This window comes from Rhinolophus sinicus, chromosome 5, assembly GCF_057876585.1.
Source record: "Rhinolophus sinicus isolate RSI-liver-muscle chromosome 5, RSI-T2T, whole genome shotgun sequence".
In the NCBI taxonomy this organism is placed as follows: Eukaryota; Metazoa; Chordata; class Mammalia; order Chiroptera; family Rhinolophidae; genus Rhinolophus; species Rhinolophus sinicus.
The window spans coordinates 45,394,111-45,415,106 of record NC_142505.1 but is presented as its reverse complement, the minus strand read 5'-3'; the positions used below and the strand labels follow the sequence as shown (position 1 = coordinate 45,415,106).

The 20,996-nt window shown below is 38.2% G+C and overlaps 1 protein-coding gene across 10 annotated transcripts in view; it reads left to right on the top strand.

Moving 5' to 3' along the window:
• Nucleotides 1-20,996, top strand: part of GRM7 (glutamate metabotropic receptor 7) — an 820,225-nt gene that overhangs the window by 646,605 nt on the left and 152,624 nt on the right. For all 10 annotated transcript variants that reach the window (XR_016021304.1, XR_012489707.2, XR_012489705.2 and 7 more), the window contains exon 8: nt 5,502-6,437. Coding sequence is in view for 5 of the 10 variants with exons in the window: in XM_074313055.2 (XP_074169156.1) it covers nt 5,502-6,437 (936 nt within the window). In the remaining 5 variants the exon portion in view is untranslated. The remainder of the gene's footprint in view (nt 1-5,501; nt 6,438-20,996) is intronic.

The following is a 20,996-nucleotide window of genomic DNA, read 5'->3' as shown; positions in this document are numbered from 1 at the left end:
AGAACTATTATGAAACCTGCTTTCCATGTATAATTTAACACATACTTATATGTATGTATATTGATACTATGTTCCTTTAGAATTGGTTGTTTTGGAGGGACAAGTGTTTCTTACTCTCATCCACTTCATTTGTTTGCTTTTTGCACTGGGCCCATGGAGGCATTTCAGTTGCTTGGCCAGTGACATTAGGAAACTTAAGTTGGGAGACCTTCCTGACTGTGCAAGTTTGTAATTCCACTACTGCTTCCTACTTTCCCATTAAATCATAGTAGAGTATAACTGAGCATGTCAGTGACCCACTCAGACTTTTAATGAGATAGTGCATCACAAAGTCAAGAGTAGAAGCCAGGAGAAAGAAATGTGTAGTCAGCAGATTCTCTAAATAACACAAAGGTTTTCTTCTAAATCCCAGTCCATCGGAGAGCTTAGTTCAGTGGTTCCCAAACTTATCTGCATGTCACTTGAGGAGCTTTAATAAAAACTAACGCCTGTTTGGAATTTTTAAAAGATACCCAAGGGATTCAAATATGCAGGCAAGTTTGGGAACCACTGGCTTACCTCAAAATAAAGTCTCAGTAGTAGTGCAAAGCTATCCACCTCTTGGACCTCCAGGGGTTTTACCATGAGATGAAGTTCGGAATTCCTCCATGAATGACCACTGCCTACCAGAGTAAAAAGCCAATTCTAATAGTACTGTGTGCGGTATTTTCTTCCTAGAGTACATAAAAAAAAGGATGGTTTCTATAAAAAAAAAAGGGTGATTTCTATTATTACAAATTTGGGATACGTAGAATGTGAATTAATGATGTTTTTTATTGTCATATATCGGTCCCAAAATTTTGTTTCACAATCTAGTCATGCTGCCTGAGGTATAAAAATAGAGGCTAAGTCTTACAAAAAAAGAAAAAAGTAAAAGACATTGAGATGCTACAGAATTCCTTGGGAAGCTCTTGCTAGCCACTCCACCTTACCCACTCTCCACCAGAACCAAACCTGGTTTTTTTCTAGTATTAAAAATTCAACATTCCTTTGCATTTTTCCTAAAAAGCTGCTTCTAAAAATTAGATAGGACAAATGTATTTTAATGAACAAATGACATTTTCATAAGAAATATCTGTTTAAATTAGCTCATTGTATTAAAGTTTTAATAAGTAAAACTAATATTTCAGAGAATTATGCAGTAGAAACATCAGCCAGCTTGGTTTACCGAGTAAGCTTTGGAAATATGCAAATTCAATTTCACCAAAGAAAATATCCCTGGGGTGACAAAATTTTCTTTCCGATAGTGTCTGTGTGGGGAAAGGAACAGATCTCTTCTAGATAAAAATGAATGCACCAAACACTGTTTATAAAAATTCGATCACTATTTGATTTTTGCATTTGGCAGTCAGACAGCAACTAATTTGGTTTATTTTAAAATTCCAGTGATTAGAAGGTCTGCACATTCCCTGTGGAGTAGCACTCTCTCTACTAGAGCCCAACCCCAATTTTTCTTTGCCAGACACACGTGCTAGGGACCTATAGCTGACATGTGCTTTTTCATTATTTCTGTCGGAGCCAGAAGCAATGGAGCCATAGCTGATTTTCTGAGTCCAGGACTTTACCACCTTCTTTTTGGAGAATTTTCAGGAGAACAACAAGTGTTTCTTATTGTGTGTGAGTCAAAAATTCCCTTTCCTTTTAGAGCTACCTACGATTTATGCAAGAACTTGAACTAGTGGCTAATTGTCTAATGGGCTCACAAGGTCTGCACATACCTGATGCAGAAGCAAGAAGAATGTATTAGATGTCTGACTGCAAGGAATAGGTTACACATGAGGAATTGGTTAACCCTTAAGGAAGGTTTGTCATTTCATATTTGAAATTCAGCGGTGGAGGGATACCAGTGTTAATTTGGTTATATAATTATGCCATTAAAGACACAAATTAAATTCTTTTTGTATTTTATTGTCTATCCTCAGCATATTGGCTTTGTTCCTTAAGTTGTCGCTTCATGTTTGCAAAATGGCTGCTGCTGTTCCATAAATCATGTTTCAAGTTCAAAGGCTGAAGACAGCAAAGCCCTTCTTTGTGTCTCCTTTTTAAGAGAGAAGTACACTTTCCTGGGACCCCTCAACAGGCTTAGTTTTGCTTGCATTAGCTAGAACTGCGTGCTTTTCTCTTTCCTAAAACATTAGCTCACCTATCTATATAATCGATGTTCCATACATGGTGTTAATTCATGGTACGGGCTATAAGTTTTATTCTCTTGCCAACAGCTGGCATCTCAAGAGTCCCTCATCATCAGCCAGCTATTGAGCAGATCCAGTGTCTAATAACCACAAACTTTGGGTGTCCAGGAGGAAAATGGTAAACAAATTAGCCTTTGTCCTAACCTTTCTGCACCTTAAGCGAGGCTTCCGAGCTAACTGAAACACAATTTTGTTTCAGAGTTCAAAATAAACTTGAAATTTGCATTCCTATTAACCTTTTGGCAAAGTAAATTGACATTAGAGTTGATATTTCATAGCCCTAAATTATTATTCTCCCTTAAAGAGGTGCCCATGGGCATTTGCAGGTGACTGTTTCTTCTTATGAAACAGGGCACTGAATATCTGTGGATGCATATAGACATGCACAAATCATATGCATCGCTTTAACAAAATCCTCACTAGAGCTTTTAAAGGTTACTTGGTACCTTCATGAAACACAGATTACATTATCAATAATGATTTTGTTGACAAAGCAAGTAAATTAGACTTTTGTTCATTTGAAGAGGAGGCAACTTTGTTGGTTTAATATATTTAATTAAATTGCATTGAGATCTACTTTAAATGAAAATTCAAAACAAATTAAGTAATCAGTCAATATAATGTTTGCAGTTACAACTCTCATATATATATGGATAAGCTATGAAAAAAAGCTGTTCAGCAGTGTTGGGCATTTTATTTTATTCCAAGGGGATCTAAAAATAGTGAGCTGGCAACATTTGAAATTGACTATAAAATATGACATAATGATACCTTGTTTTTTTATATTTGTATGAGTTCTACATCTATTCCCATAGATCAAGCTTAATCAGATACCATATTCATAGCCACTAGTGTTAGGATCAGGCAAACCCAAGTTTGGCTAATAAAATTTATTTATGTTTTTTTGTTTTTCTTTGTTTTTTTAGCTCTCTTACTAACCATGAGTAGGACCTTTTAATCTGACATTTGAAAACATTTGTATTAATAATAGTAGTTTTTCTAAATTCTAGCTTCTTGAAATTTGACATTTGTAAAGTTAATGTATATCTTTTCTTTTGTATTACAAATTATTTCTTTATTTTATGACTTTGGCGTGGCTGCTGGTGACTTAACTGCTGCAAAAAGGATGATGTCGAGAAGGAAGTGATTATGGCTTATATTAGTTACACTTATTTTATTTATGTTACATTTGTTAGTTTTGACTTGGGTTTGAGGTTCCGTCAAATGCGTTTACTTGAGTCATCTGAGATTCTCAGGTCTCTGGTCAAAGTTTAACTTCAACCATTGGAAGGTTATGTTATTTGATGAAGTTTAATCTTCGAGCCATCTTTTTCAGTTAACTACCGTACATTTGGCTCAGATTTTGAATGTAGTTCTCATTCATGTTTTGATGGGAGTATCACACCCCACTATAAATTACATACTGTTGTAACATGGCACTGAAATTCCAATGAGCTATGAATTTTCTTTCCACCTCATCTCTTAAAATTATTTTTATCGCTAAAAAAAGTCCCAGACTTTCTCATATCTTTCTAAGTTATTTTTTAGTTCAACTATACTAAAAACTCAATTAACTAGGTATGGGAAGTATCAGCCAAATTTGTTCATTGGAATTTCTTCTGTAAATTAATTTGCTAAATATGTCCTTTGCAACTTGTAGATCCTGGAGCTATTTTTTGATACATATATTTTTCAGGACTCTCGGTTGCAAGTGATAAAAATTAAGCTTAAAGTGTTTCAGCATAGCAGAATTTATGGGCTTCCATACTGGCACAGTCTAGGGAATTCGTGCTTCAGGCATAGCTTTATCCAGTAGCTCAACCAGACTCATCAGTAATCTTTAGCTTCAACTCCGCACTCTGCTTTCCTTAGTGTTGACTTCCTTTTACTGACAAACTCCTTCCTTCTTGTCACCTTGAGCACCAGCATCCTTCATGCTGGAAACTGCAAGTCCAACAAAAACAAAGATTTTCAATCTGTGTAATCTCAGGAAAAGCCATGAAATTAAATTATGTGCCATTCCATAATGATCCTGTCCCTGACCCAATCTCTGTGGTTAAGAGGAGAATGTATCAGTGGTTGATGAAGTGTGGTCCCTAAAGGATCCCCAGCAAAATCACCTGAAATTTTGTTAGAAATGCATATTCTCAGGTCCGACCTCACACCCAATGAATCAGAAAATTAGAGAGTGGGGCTAGCATACTGGGTTGTAATAAGCCCACCGAGTCATTCTGATGTTACTCAGGCTTGAAAACCACTGCAATATACTAACTGGCCAAGCTTGGGTCACATGTGCAACCCATGGAGCATCAGTGTAAGATCTATCTGACAGAAACATATAGAAAAAAAATCTGAGGAACTGATATCAGGCAAATAAAGATTGGGTCTGTGCTGGCAGAAGAGAGATAGCCACTACAATGAGATCTCAGCCCAATAATAAAGTTCCTGTTTCTAGTGCCATTATTTCTCAGAACAATGTTGATTATGAGTTCCCTTCCAGAAAATCAATATTCTAATTAAGCAAATACCCTTTCATCCTTCTCTAAGATACAATGTTTTAGTTTAAATGTCATCTCCAAATAGAAACATGGCCGATCTTGAAAGGTTTCCACACCATATTATTTTCTTATTAAATGTTTCCTGATCTCTTAGGATATACTCTACTACAATTCAAGCCTTCAATAATGAATCTTATCACCCCAGTGTGATAAACAATAGGATAGGTTCACTTCGCTTCAAACGTTCTCAATGAAAATGCCTACAGAATTGTAGGGAAGGAGGTCAGCACTCCAATATCATCCACAATAATTTTAAAAATATTTTTAAAAAGCACCTAATAAGGAAGGTGAATGTAGCTTGTTATATTAAGATTTTTGTTTGTTTTTAATTTGGTTAGGGACGTTTACCCTTATGGAGAAGGCAGTAGAGAGTGTGTCAGTATTTATCTAATCATAAGAATCCTCTGGCACCTGTTCAAAATCAAGATCTAAAGGCTCTTTTTCAGGATATTCTTATTTGGGAGGTCTAGGTTGGGGACAATTAATTTGTATTTTCAAGAGATGCCTCAGGGAATTCTTAGAATCAGGCATGCTTGGAACATATTCTATAGTGTTGAAGAGCTAGGATGCTGCAGCGAAAATGGTAGGGAGTCAAATCTTGGTTGTAGCTCCTTCATCAAGTGTCAAACATTACTATTATTACTGTTTGTTATTCTTTTTCTTTTCTCTTGAATAATCTGCCTGTTGCACCTTCTTATTTCTTACACTGCAGATCGAGGATATGCAGTGGGGTAAAGGAGTCCGGGAGATCCCCCCCTCAGTGTGTACCCTGCCATGCAAACCCGGCCAAAGAAAGAAGACACAGAAGGGAACTCCTTGCTGTTGGACCTGTGAGCCTTGCGACGGCTACCAGTACCAGTTGAATGAGATAACATGCCATCACTGTCCTTATGATCAGCGACCCAATGAAAACCGGACTGGCTGCCAGGATATCCCCATTATCAAACTGGAGTGGCATTCCCCCTGGGCTGTCATCCCTGTCTTCCTAGCAATGTTGGGGATCATTGCCACCATCTTTGTCATGGCCACGTTCATCCGCTACAATGACACGCCCATAGTCCGGGCATCCGGGAGGGAACTCAGCTATGTTCTGTTGACAGGCATCTTTCTTTGTTACATTATCACTTTCCTGATGATAGCCAAGCCGGATGTGGCAGTGTGTTCTTTCCGGAGAGTTTTCTTGGGCTTGGGGATGTGTATCAGTTATGCAGCCCTCTTGACAAAAACCAATCGGATTTATCGCATATTTGAGCAGGGCAAGAAATCAGTGACAGCTCCCAGGCTCATAAGCCCAACATCACAGCTGGCAATCACTTCCAGTTTAATATCAGTTCAACTTCTAGGTGTTTTCATTTGGTTTGGTGTTGACCCACCCAACATCATCGTAGACTATGATGAACATAAGACAATGAACCCGGAGCAGGCCAGGGGAGTTCTCAAATGTGACATTACAGACCTCCAAATCATTTGCTCCTTGGGATATAGCATTCTTCTCATGGTCACATGTACTGTGTACGCCATCAAGACTCGGGGTGTCCCAGAGAATTTTAATGAAGCCAAGCCCATTGGATTCACTATGTACACAACATGTATAGTATGGCTTGCCTTCATTCCAATTTTTTTTGGCACCGCTCAGTCAGCGGAAAAGGTAAGTGAAAATGCACACTACACCATCCGTTTCAAACATGTGTTCATTTCTGTAAATATTAAAACCAAATTAATTGTATAGAGTGAGAGGTTTTACATATGCAGAATGGTATTCTTAAAAGTAGAGAAACCCTAAATTAATGGAATAAGCATCAATGCTACAAAAGTCAGAAACTTGCAGTGAACTTTGCTACATTCATTCCACTGGAAACACACAAGAGTTAGCCTTTTCAAGTTGATTTATAGAATTATTCAGTGTAGCAAGAGATTATCCAGTATGAGGGTATCTATCTAAATTAAACCTTCGGAATAATTCGTTCTCCACTCTATTTACACACATATTTCTTCAGGATAGGAAAAGAGGGCCACAGTTCCTGTGGTCATTAGTAACTCTCTCTCTTCTTAGTGACTGTCTGGGTTGTCACTGTGGATTGCATCTAGTACATGAGCTATACAACATATTAGAGTTACCCAATTGTGTGTGTGTGTGTGTGTGTGTGTGTGTGTGTACATATACATACACATATATACACATACATATACAGTCATGTGCCTCTTAAATATGGGGATACATTCTGAGAAATGCATCGTTAGGTACATTAATCACATCAAGTGATTCAGAGTGATACCAGAGACTCAACTTTCCAGCAGTGGGGGAAACAGTATTAGAGCAAGTGTCATCAAGCTATGAAATTTCAAAGCTTTTCAGAATGAGTGGGCCCTAATCTATTGGTCCTGCATATGGTTAGTGCACATGATACACATATATAATTATAAATTTTATAAATATGCAAATTAGTCTGCCCTAGTGTGTTGTCATAATTAATGTATGTTTAGCTGTAGGTTTGACTGACATGCGTGCAAATACGGCAATGCTAAGGTGTTAATTCTAGTCATGATTTGTACACATCTGACTTCTATACCCAGCCCGTCTGGCTATAGTTTTGTGTGTATGCAAATTGGGAAATCTTAATAAGATGTGGCATCTTCATTTGATGAAGGCAAATGTTGGTACAACTGAAGCCAGAACTGAGACCGAGAGTCCTAACTGGAACACTCTATAGCAGAAAGAAAGCATAGTTATATTAATAGTTTGATTAGAAGTTAGGATGTTAGGGCTCTAGTCTGATTCCGTGTTAGTTTGGAAAAGTCTGTTAAACATTCAGGGACTTAATTCCCTAAATGAGAGAAACAAGGATTGAAGTAGGAATGTCTACAAATTCAGAAATCTATGGTTCTAGGAATTAGGTGAATCTGATTTGTCATTGTTACTTCTGTTTAATCATTTGAAGGATTAATGGCAGTTGACTGGTTTTCCAACTAAAAAGACATCTTTTACCTATATTGTTTGATTCAAAAGCTAAATGTTTAGACTGCATTTTTTTTTTTTTTAAAAAGTGAATATCTCATGAAACCACACAGAATTCTAAAGCCAAGGGCGGTGGTTCCAGATATTGGTTGTAACTATAAAGTGTCTTGAAGGAAGTTCTTCTAAAATATATGCTCAACAAGCATAGTATGTTTCTAACAGTATGTTTCAAATTCATAATGCATGTTTACTGTCTGTGAAACCAACTTGAATTCATTTTATTGCTTCTATCTATCACTGAGCCAAGGGAATAGTAAAATATGAGTTAGGGTAGTGAAATGCAGTACAGAGAAGAAGAAAAAAAAGTATCCAAACTTGTGCTGGTAAGTCGATAACCACTGAACTTTTTATGGAGCATGATGTGTGTCATCAAAGCTGATGGAGGTAATAATTATTTTGTTATTAAAACAAACATAATTTTCCATGAAACAGGTTTAAAAAAATTACATCCTTTCCTTAGACATTTATTCTTAAGGAATATACAAGGGAGGGATAATTGCAGTTGTTTGTAGATGGGCCTTTTTATAATGCATATTTGACACTCTACCAGTTCATTTGTCTATCCATTTTTAGTCATGACTCTGAATCTTTTCATGTCAGGGGTATAATTTTTCATTAAAAAACCCAAAAATGATGCAAGGATTTAGGAACTGAATTCACTGGTTCTAGTTGTTCTGGAAGATGTTGTTCTGGTAGCACTGGACTACAGGAAAAAGTAAGCTGTCTTCAAGCAGTGTGGTTTTTGTACCAGAGAGCAGAAGGCACATACCCCTTTTTGTATACTCCGAAATAGCTAATTGGCACACAGGTACCGAATTGCCAAATGGGAGCAGTGAATTGTTATATGAAAGTGCACACACTCGAATGATGGGCATATGACTAGGGAAGCATGAGGGATCAATTACAAAATATTTTATGTATGTGAAACCTTGGAATTCGAATTGCGGAAGGCGGCACGTTGCCAAATGCATCAAAGAGATCACAGCAAAAGGCATTCTTGCCATGCTAGCAACATATAGACGTATAACCCTTCCATTTCAGTTTGGATTTGACAGTTTAAGTGTTTCAAATGGAAAGATTCCATTGCAACAGAAAAAAAAAAAAAAAAAAAGAGTGGGCAGTAAGTTCAGTAATGACTATTTACTGCTTCAGGGGATTTAATTCCTATTGATTATGCTTGGGATGTCTTCATGGAATCTCTCATCAGTTGAGTTCATTAGCACAGCACGAAGTATGAGGAAATGTCTGATTTCTTGTAAAACATCAACTCTTATGAAGTTTATTTTTGCTCTTACCATGTTTCCCTCAAACTAAAACCAGGTCTTATATTAAGGTTTGCTCCAAAGACGCAGTAGGGCTTATGTTCAGGGGATGTCATCCTGAAAAATCATGCTAGGGCGTATTTTCTGGTTAGGTCTTATTTTGGGGGAAACACAGTATTAAAGAGGATGCAGAAGATTACTGTTATCGTATTTTATCATTGCTAATCCTGTGACTTCTAGAATGAGGATCTTGCAACATGATCAGAGAGGGAAGAGGTAAGCTTTAGCCATAAGAGAATGATTCCTGGTTTTAGGAATTATGTTTAGGTTACTACAATGATTCAAGGAAAAATAGCAAATGGTAGAGCAATAGCACAGGAGGAACTAGCTGGTCTAGTGAGGTGTAGGGATATTCCGTTGTTTTATACTAGCACTGTCTAGGACTAGATTGTTTTCCATGAAAAACAAAGGCTTGGACTATGGGTATATCTATGCAGAGAGTTATACATGCAACCTGGAAAACAAAGCATGTTTCAGGTAGGGAGAATACAGGCGACATTGCCAAAATCCGAGAAACTCTAGAGATGCGATGTTTATCCAGAGACTTTTCAGCCAAATGTTGTCTGAAGAACTTTCTAGGTAAGCCAATATATCATTGCTTACACGTGGACAGGGACACAAGCTTTGTACCACTTGGCTTTGCAAACTCAAAGTAGATCCTGGTGTACAAGGAATGTGATCACAAGGAATTCTCATCCTAAACAAATGGGAGGTCAAGAGATCAAAGAACCAGGAGATCAGAAAGACACTTTCCAGGGTCAAAGACAAAGTCTAGAATAAGAAGTTCTCACTGAAGTATCAGCTCCAAGGTTTGGGCCAGAAATTTTAAAAGCCAGGACCAAGGCACTGACCCGGGGGTCAGAGATAGCAAGAAGACAGACACACAGGACTGTTTCCCAGGGATATTTCTTGAGGGGTTGAGACTATAAGTTAAGACCTTTTGACCTTCCGCATGTAGTAGATAGTTCTTCAGAATCTGAACACAAAGCAAAAACCAGCCTAGGTACCAATATAGAGATCAGAAATATTTGTCGGGTAGGTAAACACTCCCTAATCCATGCCCATGGCAGACATCACTAATGAGTCATGGCAGCCTGCCCCTAAACCCAGGTGTTTAGGCAGCCACTACCAATAAGTGAGAACTAGAAGAAATTTAAAATCCACGTGCTATTTCTGATTTAGTATCAGGCTTCAACAAATGACCATTTGGTACTTCTTCCCACCCAACTATTTATTGTGTGAAAGCCAATAAATTAATTTCGTTAAGATTAATCTGCTTAAAAGTAGGGAATAGTCGAGAAAATGGGGTGTGCTTCAGTTAGTTTTTATTTTGTCTCTGATTACAAGTCTGTTTTTAAATTGCTAAGGAGCAGTCTTAGTTCTCTTCAGAAGCCATATATTAGGCTATGCTCTGTGCTATCTGAGTTGATTAAAATTTCCTCAAGGTCTTTCAGCAATTGGACTGACAGTTGTGAAACACCTACTGTGACCCTAGTACTCTCTGAAGGACTCTGATACAGAGGTAAAGAAGGCGCTGTCCGTATCTGTCAGGAACTCACAGCTAGTGGTCACCATGGGACTTCAAATGCACCAACTAGTGTGAGGCATTCTCTGATTGTCATACAGACAATGAAGGACTGGCCCTGAGAAGGGAACCCCACTTAATCCTCACAGGAAATGGGACAAGTGGAGTGAAGTCACCAGGCAGAGCAAGCAGTCCAGTAAGAAATTATATCACAAGGGAAAAAGTAGGGGAGTGGTGTTCTCAGCACATGGCACATAGAAGGAGGAGACGGATTGCACTTAAGCGACTTTGACTTACGCAAATATGCGAGTGTAATAATAAAATTTAATAAAACCTCATTCTATGGGCAAAGTTTCAATATGAACCCCAATCTTCCATTCCCAAATTAAACTTTTGGTAAGAATCACATCTTTTCAAAATGGAGGACCAAGTTAATTTTAAATTCTAGAGTTTGTAAGCTGAAATACCTGCTGTTCTTTCTTAGGATGAAATATCCCCCAAGCCTATGTTGAACTCTGCTCAGTCTCCCCTCTGATACAAGTTCACATCCGTTCCCACCTCTGGTTTGGGGGACCTGGACTCTATAACAGTGGTAATGATGCAGTGAAGAGTAGTGGAGCCCTAGTTGCGATGATTTTAGACTTTGTCTTTTACGTTATGGAGATCCAGCAAAAGTTGATCAATGTGGGAGAAATATGACCAGTGGGCATTTTGAAATGGGAATTCCAGGGATGACACTTGAGGATGAGCAAGAGTGAAAAGCAGAGAGGTGAGAAACCTAGTTAAGTATCTATTGTAATGGATTGACAAAAGATGACACTCGTTTGAAGAAAGCCTGAGGGATTAGAAAAGGTAGAGCAGGTTTGAAAGCTGTTTGGAAGATTCTGATTATTGAAAGAATATGTGAATACACTGTGCCTTATCTTTCCTTTTGCGCCATGATGTTTTGTTACTGAAATAGAGATATACTTACAAATATATATGTATATTATTTTGCAAGTAACATTGCCCACTATTTAGTCTTTTTTCGAACAGCATCTAAATGAGGAAAGACAAAGGACTCCCATTATCCCATTCTCTAGAGACAATCATTGTCAACAGTCTGATACCTTGACTTCTAGATATATAAACACGCACATATTCGCACATATACACAAACATTTTAAAACAAAAATCTTTATTTTTCCTTCTGGAAGCCTCACTAAGAACCTTCACCTTGCATCTAAACACGGTAGAAAGAAATGTTCCAACATGTGGTTTATGCTGAGGCCATGTGCGCACCCATGCTGTGATGGGCATGGATACTGGTGGTTGAGATCTTGCTTTTGCTGTTTACGTTTTGTCTGTTCCTATTTATATCAGAAGCATATGAAACCATTTTCTTCCTGCTTCCTTCTGTGATCTCGGTGATAACTGAACTTCTCTGCAAACAGCCTTCTGAAACCAGCTGTTTGCATGTCAGGCATTAGCCAGTGGCTTGCGATGGTGCAGTCCTCCTTTCTCCTCTTACGAGGCATCAGCTAATTTCAGGTGCAGTCAACCTAGGATAATGGAGCCTTTACCATCTTATTCCCTTCCTTTAGCCAGAATAACTCGTTCAGCAGGTAAAAGCCAAGGGCCTGTGTAAAACTGAACTGAGCCAGAACTAATAAGGAAGCAGCTTGCTACATTAAAACAAAGGCTCTCGCCATTCAAGGTTTGAACAGACAGCTACACCAGAAAGAAATTTCTGCTAAAAGGAAAGGCTCAACAAGAGACCTTAAATCTGCCCTCCCTGGAGTGCTCCCTGGAACATGCTTTTCCCATTACATGTATTTCATTTTGAGACTTGAGCCACCGAGAGACCCAGCCACAAGGATACAGCCTCACCCTTATAATTAGTGCCAGGATAATCAAACAAATCTCTGCCCTTTGGCGTTTTTTCAGAGCACCATAGACCACCTGTCATTTTCAAAAGGAATATTTTTTCCCAGAGCACAAGAAATCATAACAGAATATAGTCTACTGATGAGCAAAGAGGGAACTGCTTTGGGGTAAGATGCCCATATTATTAGGTTGGTGCAAAAGTAATGGCAGTGTAAAAGATTAAAAATTATAAAACCGCCATTACTTTTGCACCAATCTAATACATATAGATCACAAAACTGGCCCAATTAGGATGTTTTTCTGGTCTCCATTTCTCTGGTCCCAGAAGCTGCCTGATGACAATACCCCCTCCCCCTTCATCCTATGATGCTCTGTCTGAACCTAAGCACCATATATTTTGGATGTGTCATTGGACTTCTTTGGTCCTGGGTACTTTCATCTGCACAATTGGTATAATTATCCCTACTTTTAGGTTTGTTTAAAACCTTTTTGCTGCGACGCTCGTCTATAGTCAAATGATATTTCCATGCTGCTGACTGTGGCATTTGACTTTATCCCGCGGACTCAGTGTTCCAGAAAGGAAGTTTAAGAAAGCAGATGTACATGTTTCTATATTTTTGTGTTTTTCAAGAATGAATAACAATAGGACATTTTTATACTTTAATCATTTATTTTAATAAAATGTAGCACCTTAACTGTATTTACTTAAAAATATAAATACTGTAATTATGTTTGACACATTTTGGAGAACAAACTTGAAATCAATTAACCAGTGAAAAGGTTAAGAGAAAATGACATCTTTAAATTGCTTAGTACAACATTTAAAAGACTGATGACATCAGGTTCTGATGAGGAACAACTGGAGCTCATATACACTGCTGGTGAAAATGTAAAAACTGGTGCAATCACTTTGGAAAACAGTTGGGCAGGTTCTTAGTGTTAAACACGCACCTATCATATTACTCTAGCCATTCCCCCCTGTGTCTCTCCCTAAGAGAAATGAAAGAATATGTCCATACCGATGCTTGTACATGAATTTTTTTTTCCAGTAGCTTTATTTTTAATAGTACAAAACTGGAAATAATCCAAATGCCCATGAATAGATGAATGGATAAACAAATTAAAGTCTATCCAAAAAACGGAATATTACTCTGTGATACAAAGCAATAGACTATTGATAGATCCAACAGCAAGGATAGATCTCTAAATAATTATGACAGAAAGAATGCAGAGAAAAAGGAGTATTTACTGCATGAGTTCATTCATACAAAATTCTTTTTAAAAATTCAAATTAATCTATAGTGACAGAAAGCAGATTAGTTACTGGCTGGAGATGAAGGGGATGGGCTTAGAATTACAAAGGAGCACAAGGAAATTTGGAGGGTAGCATATGTGTTTACTCTCTTGATTATGGTGATGGTTTCACAGACACATACATACATTAAAGCTGATCAGATTGCAAACTTCAGATATGTGCAGTGTATTATATTAGGGTTTCTGAGTGGGAATTCCTGCCCGTTCTCAGGAATTTTTTTCACTTTCCCATTCCCGAATCCCGAGATATAAACTGTTTTCTGTTCTCTACGATGAATTGTTTCCACAAAGTGACAGTCGATACTACCAACCATCTGGGTTCAAGGAGCCGCTTTTCCCGATTTCCCAACCAACTTTTCTTGGGATTTGGGAAAGGGAAAGCGAAAAAAAAAAAAAAAAAAAAAAAAAATCCTGAGAACGAGCGGGAATTCCCGCCTGGAAACCCTATATTATATATCAATTTGTTAAACAGAATTTAACTAAGTACATTTTAAACATTTATTGGCTTTATTCAATTGTACATGAATTGGGCCCATCTAACAAATAGAAAGAAACTCCAAAGAGCTGTATAAAATGAAAGTCTTTTATACGCAGAAGGGGTTGGGACAAGGAAGGTCCTAGGAAAGTGTGGATAATTTCAGGCGAGGTCACCTTCCTTTGAGGGATGACAGGGGTCTATCGGGAGGATTCCCTCACTAGTCCTGAGCAGGTTATTCTAGATTGACTAGTTATGATTCCATTCCTGGAAGAAGCTGAAACTGAAACTGCAGTTAGGTTAAGTATCAAATTTTGGTTTGGTTGTGTGATCTTAGTACAAGTTACTCTATTTGAGGCCTTTTAACAAATACATATGTCAATAAAACCATTTAAAAGTGCTTTGCACAGAAACCCTTCCTTTCTCTCCTCTTCCTCCTTTCTCTTGAAACTTGCTCATCAAGTGTGCTTATACTTATTGGCCTGTTTGCACTGAAACTAGAAATTGCATCTGTAATGAAACTAGAATCATATGAGTTAAAGTATAAAGTGATTCAGATACTTTCTGGCACATGGGAAATGCTCAGTAAAGAACTGCATCCTACCACAAGAGAGTCCCTTTAGCAAAACAGTTCTGTCTGCTCAAGGCGGAAAGGTCAGCAGAAGGTAAAATAGTTATGTATTTGGGGAAACCATAAGTAGAGGCTCTAGTATGCATTAGGGGGTTAATAAGAGCTAACTCTGGAGAGGTGGGTAGAGGTGAAAACTCGGAGGACCTTGTATACTGTCTTCGTAGTTTAAGCAATTGGGGAGGATGCCTCAATGAGTTTTAGGGCAGGGTGTGACACTGTTGGATTTATGTTTTAGAAAGATTATTCATTACTTATGAGTAATGGCTTGCATGATAGTTGTGATATTGTGATTTATAATATGAAATATATATTTGGTCTTTGTCTCTTTTCTGTCACAGAGCTCCTATAACACTTGGAATTTCTTAAGTAAGGAGAGTAATGAAGGTGTCTTTTGTTATGTTCATGAGATGACTTTTGGACCACACCTATGAATGGGGGCTGGTTGCAGGAGAACTAACCATGTGATTAGAGAGTTGGAAATTTTAATCCTACCCCCATGGTCTCCAGGGAGAAGAGAGGGCCTGGAAGTTGAATCCATTGCCAATGGCCAGTGATTTAATCAGTTGTGCCTATGTAATGAAGCATCCATAAAAACCCGAAGGGATGGTGTTTGGAGCGCGTCTGGGTTGGTGAACCTGTGGAGATTTGGGGAGAGTGGTGGGCTCTGAGAGCACAGAAGCTCTACACCCTTTCCCCGTAACTGTGCGCTACACATCTCTTACATCCTTCTGTTCCTGCCTTACACCCTTTTATTATTAAAAATAAAAGTTAATCTAGGAAGTAAAATGTTTCTCTGAGTTCTGTGAGTTGCTCTAGCTAATTAATGAACCTAAGGAAGGAGTTGTTGGAACCTCCAATCCAAAGTTGGTAGCTGACAACCTGGACTTATAACTGGCATCTGAACTTGGGCTTGTTAGTCTTGTGGGCCTGAGCCCTTAACCTATGGAGTCTGATACTGTCTCTGGGCAAATAGTACCAGAATAGAGTTGAATTGTAGGATACCATTACTTGGTGGTTTGGGGCAAAGTAATTCCAAACACATTGTAATTGAGCGCACAACTTTTTATAGTTATTTTGACATGTGAGATTCTATTCTGGGAAGAATAGAGGTTATCAGTGATGATTTAAATGGACTTCCTATGCTCAGAATTTTAGATTTATACCCTGTTTCCCTAAAAATTAGACCTAGCCAGACAATCAGCTCTAATGTGTCTTTTGGAGCAAAAAGTAGTGTAAGACCTGACCTTATATTATAGAAAACCCGGTCTTATATTATAGTAAAATAAGACCAGGTCTTATATTAATTTTTGCTCCAAAAGACGCATTAGAGCTCATTGTCCAGCTAGGTCTTATTATCGAGGGAACACGGTAATAGTATACGCCCTGAAGGATGAGAAAGAGTGAGCACAGTCCCTTGGAGAAAAAATCAGGTCAGAGCTGGTAGCCAGCTGCACCCCCATTCTCTGCCTGTTCAGTAAAGGGGCAGGCAAACCTCCCATACCAAAGAATACTAGATGGGACCTGGGAATTTAGATGCTGATCCATAGGACTGTAGGTAGGAGGAGACTTTGGAACACTGCCTTCAATCTATACCCTCCCTCTCCAACTAAAGAGAGTGGTCTATGGGTGAGACTGCAAAACAGTAGTAGTGATATATATTATGTGTATTAGAGATGGTTTTGAAGAGTATCTATATACTAGAAATACTGTTTGTGTACAGTCTCTTGTTTTGGATTTTGCCAGTGTGTTACCGCTGCTCTGGTTTCTTCCAAGGGTAATGGGTGTCTGGCTTTTGAACTGTAAGTAGTTCCTAATGAATACAGCTGTTCTTGGCTGATTGTCACTTGGGACTTGAGAATGCAGGGGTATAACCACCCAGCTTGCCGACCTGTGCCTTTGGTAGCTCTCTACCCCAGCTCAGCATCACATTTGACTCTCCCGGTCTGTCTGGATTTGGCCATAAAGTCATTGAGAAGTCAGTGCATCAGGGAGTGAGTAGCCTAAATAAATGGCAGTCCAATTACAGACTTCAAGAGGGGCTCGTGTGGAATTTCTCTGGTTGAACATACTCGTTCAAGTCTCAGGTGCATGAGGGTATTAGAAAAGAGACACAAATAGTCAACCGAGAAAATGAAGGGCAAGGTAGAGAGTGCACTGTGGCAAGGAATGTAAAGGACAAGTTAATGCCACTAACTTAGCGATTCCTTGAAGTTCTCAAAGGTCTGTAGATGCCTGAAGGAGGAACCTCAGGCACAGTGGGTCGTCAGTAACTATTGGTTGGTAGGCAATCGAATGACCAAAACAGAAAGTCCCACTTTCTTTCCTGTATGGCGGACTCGCTAATCCTCACTTTGAACTTTGATGTGACTCACTTTTCTGATATATCACTTGCAAGAAGCTAATATTGTTTCCGAAGAGGCTTGACTTACACATAAGGAGTCAGTTGTTCACACCTGGGTAATTCTGGCTAACAGGTCCAAAGCCCCAGAACAGTTTGTAATGATTGGGTTTTAGCGTCCAAGAGCGGATATTTAGGCTGGCTAAATCTGCCTTCCAATTCTATCAATTCCATTGCATTTGTCCGGTAACCTCCCCAGTGCCATGTCGAAGAGATGAAGCAGGAATCTCATGGCCAAATTGCAGTGTCGATGAGACCTGGGCTGCTGCCTGGTGCTGCCTCCAGGAGATCGGAGCGCTTAGTTTTCACTCAGCAATCAGATTATTCCCTCTTTGTTTAACGTTACAGATCTTGAGGTGTAGAAGTTCCTTGTGTATTTTTTTTTAAAAGATGTTTAACTGAGAGGCAAGGAACCACAGAGATGTTTCTAATATGTGTAGCAAAATGTAATTTAGTTCTTAATCCTTTTTTCCCTGAATCCTCCTGGATGGGAGGACAGAGACAAAGATAAGTATTTTGTAAGACCTTGAAACTTTCATATTAGTTTCTAAATTGGAATATTACCTGGTTATAGTGCAGTGGGGAATGGGCCCAGAATCTTCAGATTTTCTAATGTTGAAAATCTGGCACCAAAAGCTAATAAATAACCAACAGAGGCACACTACTGACAAAGGAATTGAGCTGAAAACTCTAGGAATGACTGTGCCGGAGAAGAGACATCACCATCTGATTCCAGGGTTAGAGCTATGTGGATAATTCATAAGCAAGCTCATTACATTTTAGATTCTAAAGTGCTTTGCAAATGGAAGGACCTTTCATTTCATTTTGTCGTAGAATTCCAGTTTTCTGCTACAGCTGTTGGGAAAAGAAAACTCAAGGAAATGATTCCTTAATGGTGATGCTGGCAACCAGATTGCCTGATACCAAAGCACTGGTTTCTGGAGCAGCTCCTCAGGTGCTTAAAATGGAAAATGGTCTCTCTAACATGTCTTGTGTTATCCCATTCAGCTGTATCTTTCAATTGATTACTTGGCTTATAACCAACAGTCAGTTTTTTCATCCATTGCCTTCTGTCACAAAGGTCTTAAAAAAAAACAGTTAGGTGATGTACTGAAATAGTAAATATAAAAGGTTTTGTTCCCCATAATGACACTATCATTTTTCCCCTCCATTGTCTACCACCCCTGAGCTAGATATTTTAGGAGAGAGAGTTTTAAAATAGTTTCTTTTTCTTTTAGAATGGCCCCTGTTATTTAACAACTGACTTTGAAGTGCCTGTCACAGGCGAGGCCCTGAGATCCCAATACCTGAAGTTCATATCACTCCCATTAAAATAAAATAAAAAAAATAAAATAAAATATTCCAGTGGTTTCCCATTGATGATGGCATTATTATTATTATTATTATTATTACTGCAATTTGCCATCAACAGAATGATAATAGTGTTTTATTTTTTACTTAAAACCTATGAGACTTAGATCAAGGATCATAAACTGTGGCCCATGGGCCAAATCCAACCAGCTGCTTGTTTTTATAAATAAAGTTTTATTGGAACATAGCCACATTCATTCATTAACATGCTGCCAATGGCTGCTTTCAGGCTACAAGGGCAGACTTGAGTACCTGTTGCAAGAGATTGTGTGGCCTGCAAAGCCAAAAATATTTATAATCTTGATCTTTTCCAAAAAAAGTTTGCTATCCATGCCTTAGATCAGGGGTGTCCAAACTTTTTTCAATGTTTTTCACCAAGGGCCATATGCGGTAAAATACACAAACAGCCAGGCCACTCACTCAAGGTGAAGTACGTATTGCCTCTCCTGGTTTATTTAAGTAAACTAAATATATTTTTGGAATTTGCTGCGGGCCAATAAAAAATGGATCGCGGGCCGCAGTTGGCCCGCGGGCCGCAGTTTGGTCACCCCTGACTTAGATGATCTAGTGCCTTCAGATCTTTCTGACTCCCATTTTCTTAGGCTTCTCATTCTCAATGACTTCCCTTCGGTCTTGCTGATATCATTTCTTACCCTGACCATACTGAGACCATTTCCTTCCCAGGACCTTTGTACAGGATGTGACCTCTGTCTAGGATGCTGTCACCAAGAATTTCTCATACTGCCTCTTTTCATTATTCACATCTCAGCTTACAGACTCAGATCAGCAGGATCTTTCACCTCTACTCCATCCAAGTTAAAGTTATCTCCAACCCCGTCACATTCTGTTTCTTCCTATTATTTTCCATCCGTAACTGATGTCAGCTGTTTTGTTCATGTGCTATTTTTTTTGCTGGCATCTCTTCTCCTCGTAAATACAAGTACCTTGAATGCAAGCACTTGGTTTGTCTGGTTCTTCTCTGGATCCTTAGGGCCCCAAACAATGACTCACTTTAGTAAGTACTTTATAAATCTCTATAGAATGAATGAATGAATTAATTAATCTGTTTTGGAGTAAGATACAGACCCTTCCCTCAAGAAACAGTTTAGGAATACAAAGAGCCATATAATCTAATATCTGTGAAAAATATTACAATATAAAACCCTAAGAAAGTAGGTTTACAGCAAGGAATGAGAGAGATCAGCCTTGCTGGAGGATATGTCTAGGAAGAACTACACAGATGAGACAGATCTTCAGGGGTGATCAGGGTTTGTTAGACAGAAAAGGCTGTAAACTGAAGGAATTGATTGTGAAACTGATTTCTTGAAATTGATTACCAATGAATTTGTAAAAATGTCCAATCTCACACATTTTCAGAAAAAATGCACGTGACGGTGAGTACATGGAAAAACAGATATTCTTATGAACTGCAAAGAGATGTCTAAACCGATCAAATCCTTTTTTAATTTTTGAGTCTGGATTCTTTTTTAATTTTCATTTTTCCCATTTTTATTGAGAAATAATTGACATATAACATTGTGTTAGTTTATGGCACACACATAATGATTTGATAAATGCATGTATTGCAAAATGATTACCACAATAAGTTTAGTTAACCTTTATCATCTCAAATAGTTACAAATGCTTTCTTATGTTGAGCACTTTAAAGATCTAGTGTCTTAGCAATTTTCAAATATGCAATGAAGTATTGTTAACTATAGTCACCATGCTGTACATTATATCCCTAGAAATTATTTATTTTGTAACTAGAAGTTTGTAGCTTTTGACCACCTTCACCCAATCCCCACCTCTGGCAAACACCAATCTGTTGTCTGTTTCTATGAGTGTTTTTTTAAATTTATATATGTATGCATGTATGTATTTGTTTATTCATTCATTTATTAAGATTCCACATTTAGATGAGATCACACAGTATTTGTCTGACTTATCTAATTTAGTGTAATGCCCTTAAGGCCCATCCATGTTGTTGCAAATGACAGGATTACTTTTTTAAAATAACTGAACAGTATTTCATTATATATATGTATACCACATTTTTTAATCCATTTTTTTTTCATTGATGGACACTTAGGTTGTTTCCAAGTGCTGCAGTGAACGTGGAGGTACAGATACCTCTTTCAGATAGTGATTTTATTTCCTTTGGATATATTTCCATACGTGGAATTACCGGATTATATGTTAGTTCTGTGTCTAACTTTTCTAAGGCACTGCCACACTGTTTTCCATAGCAGCTTTACCAATTTTCATTACACCAACAATACACAAGTG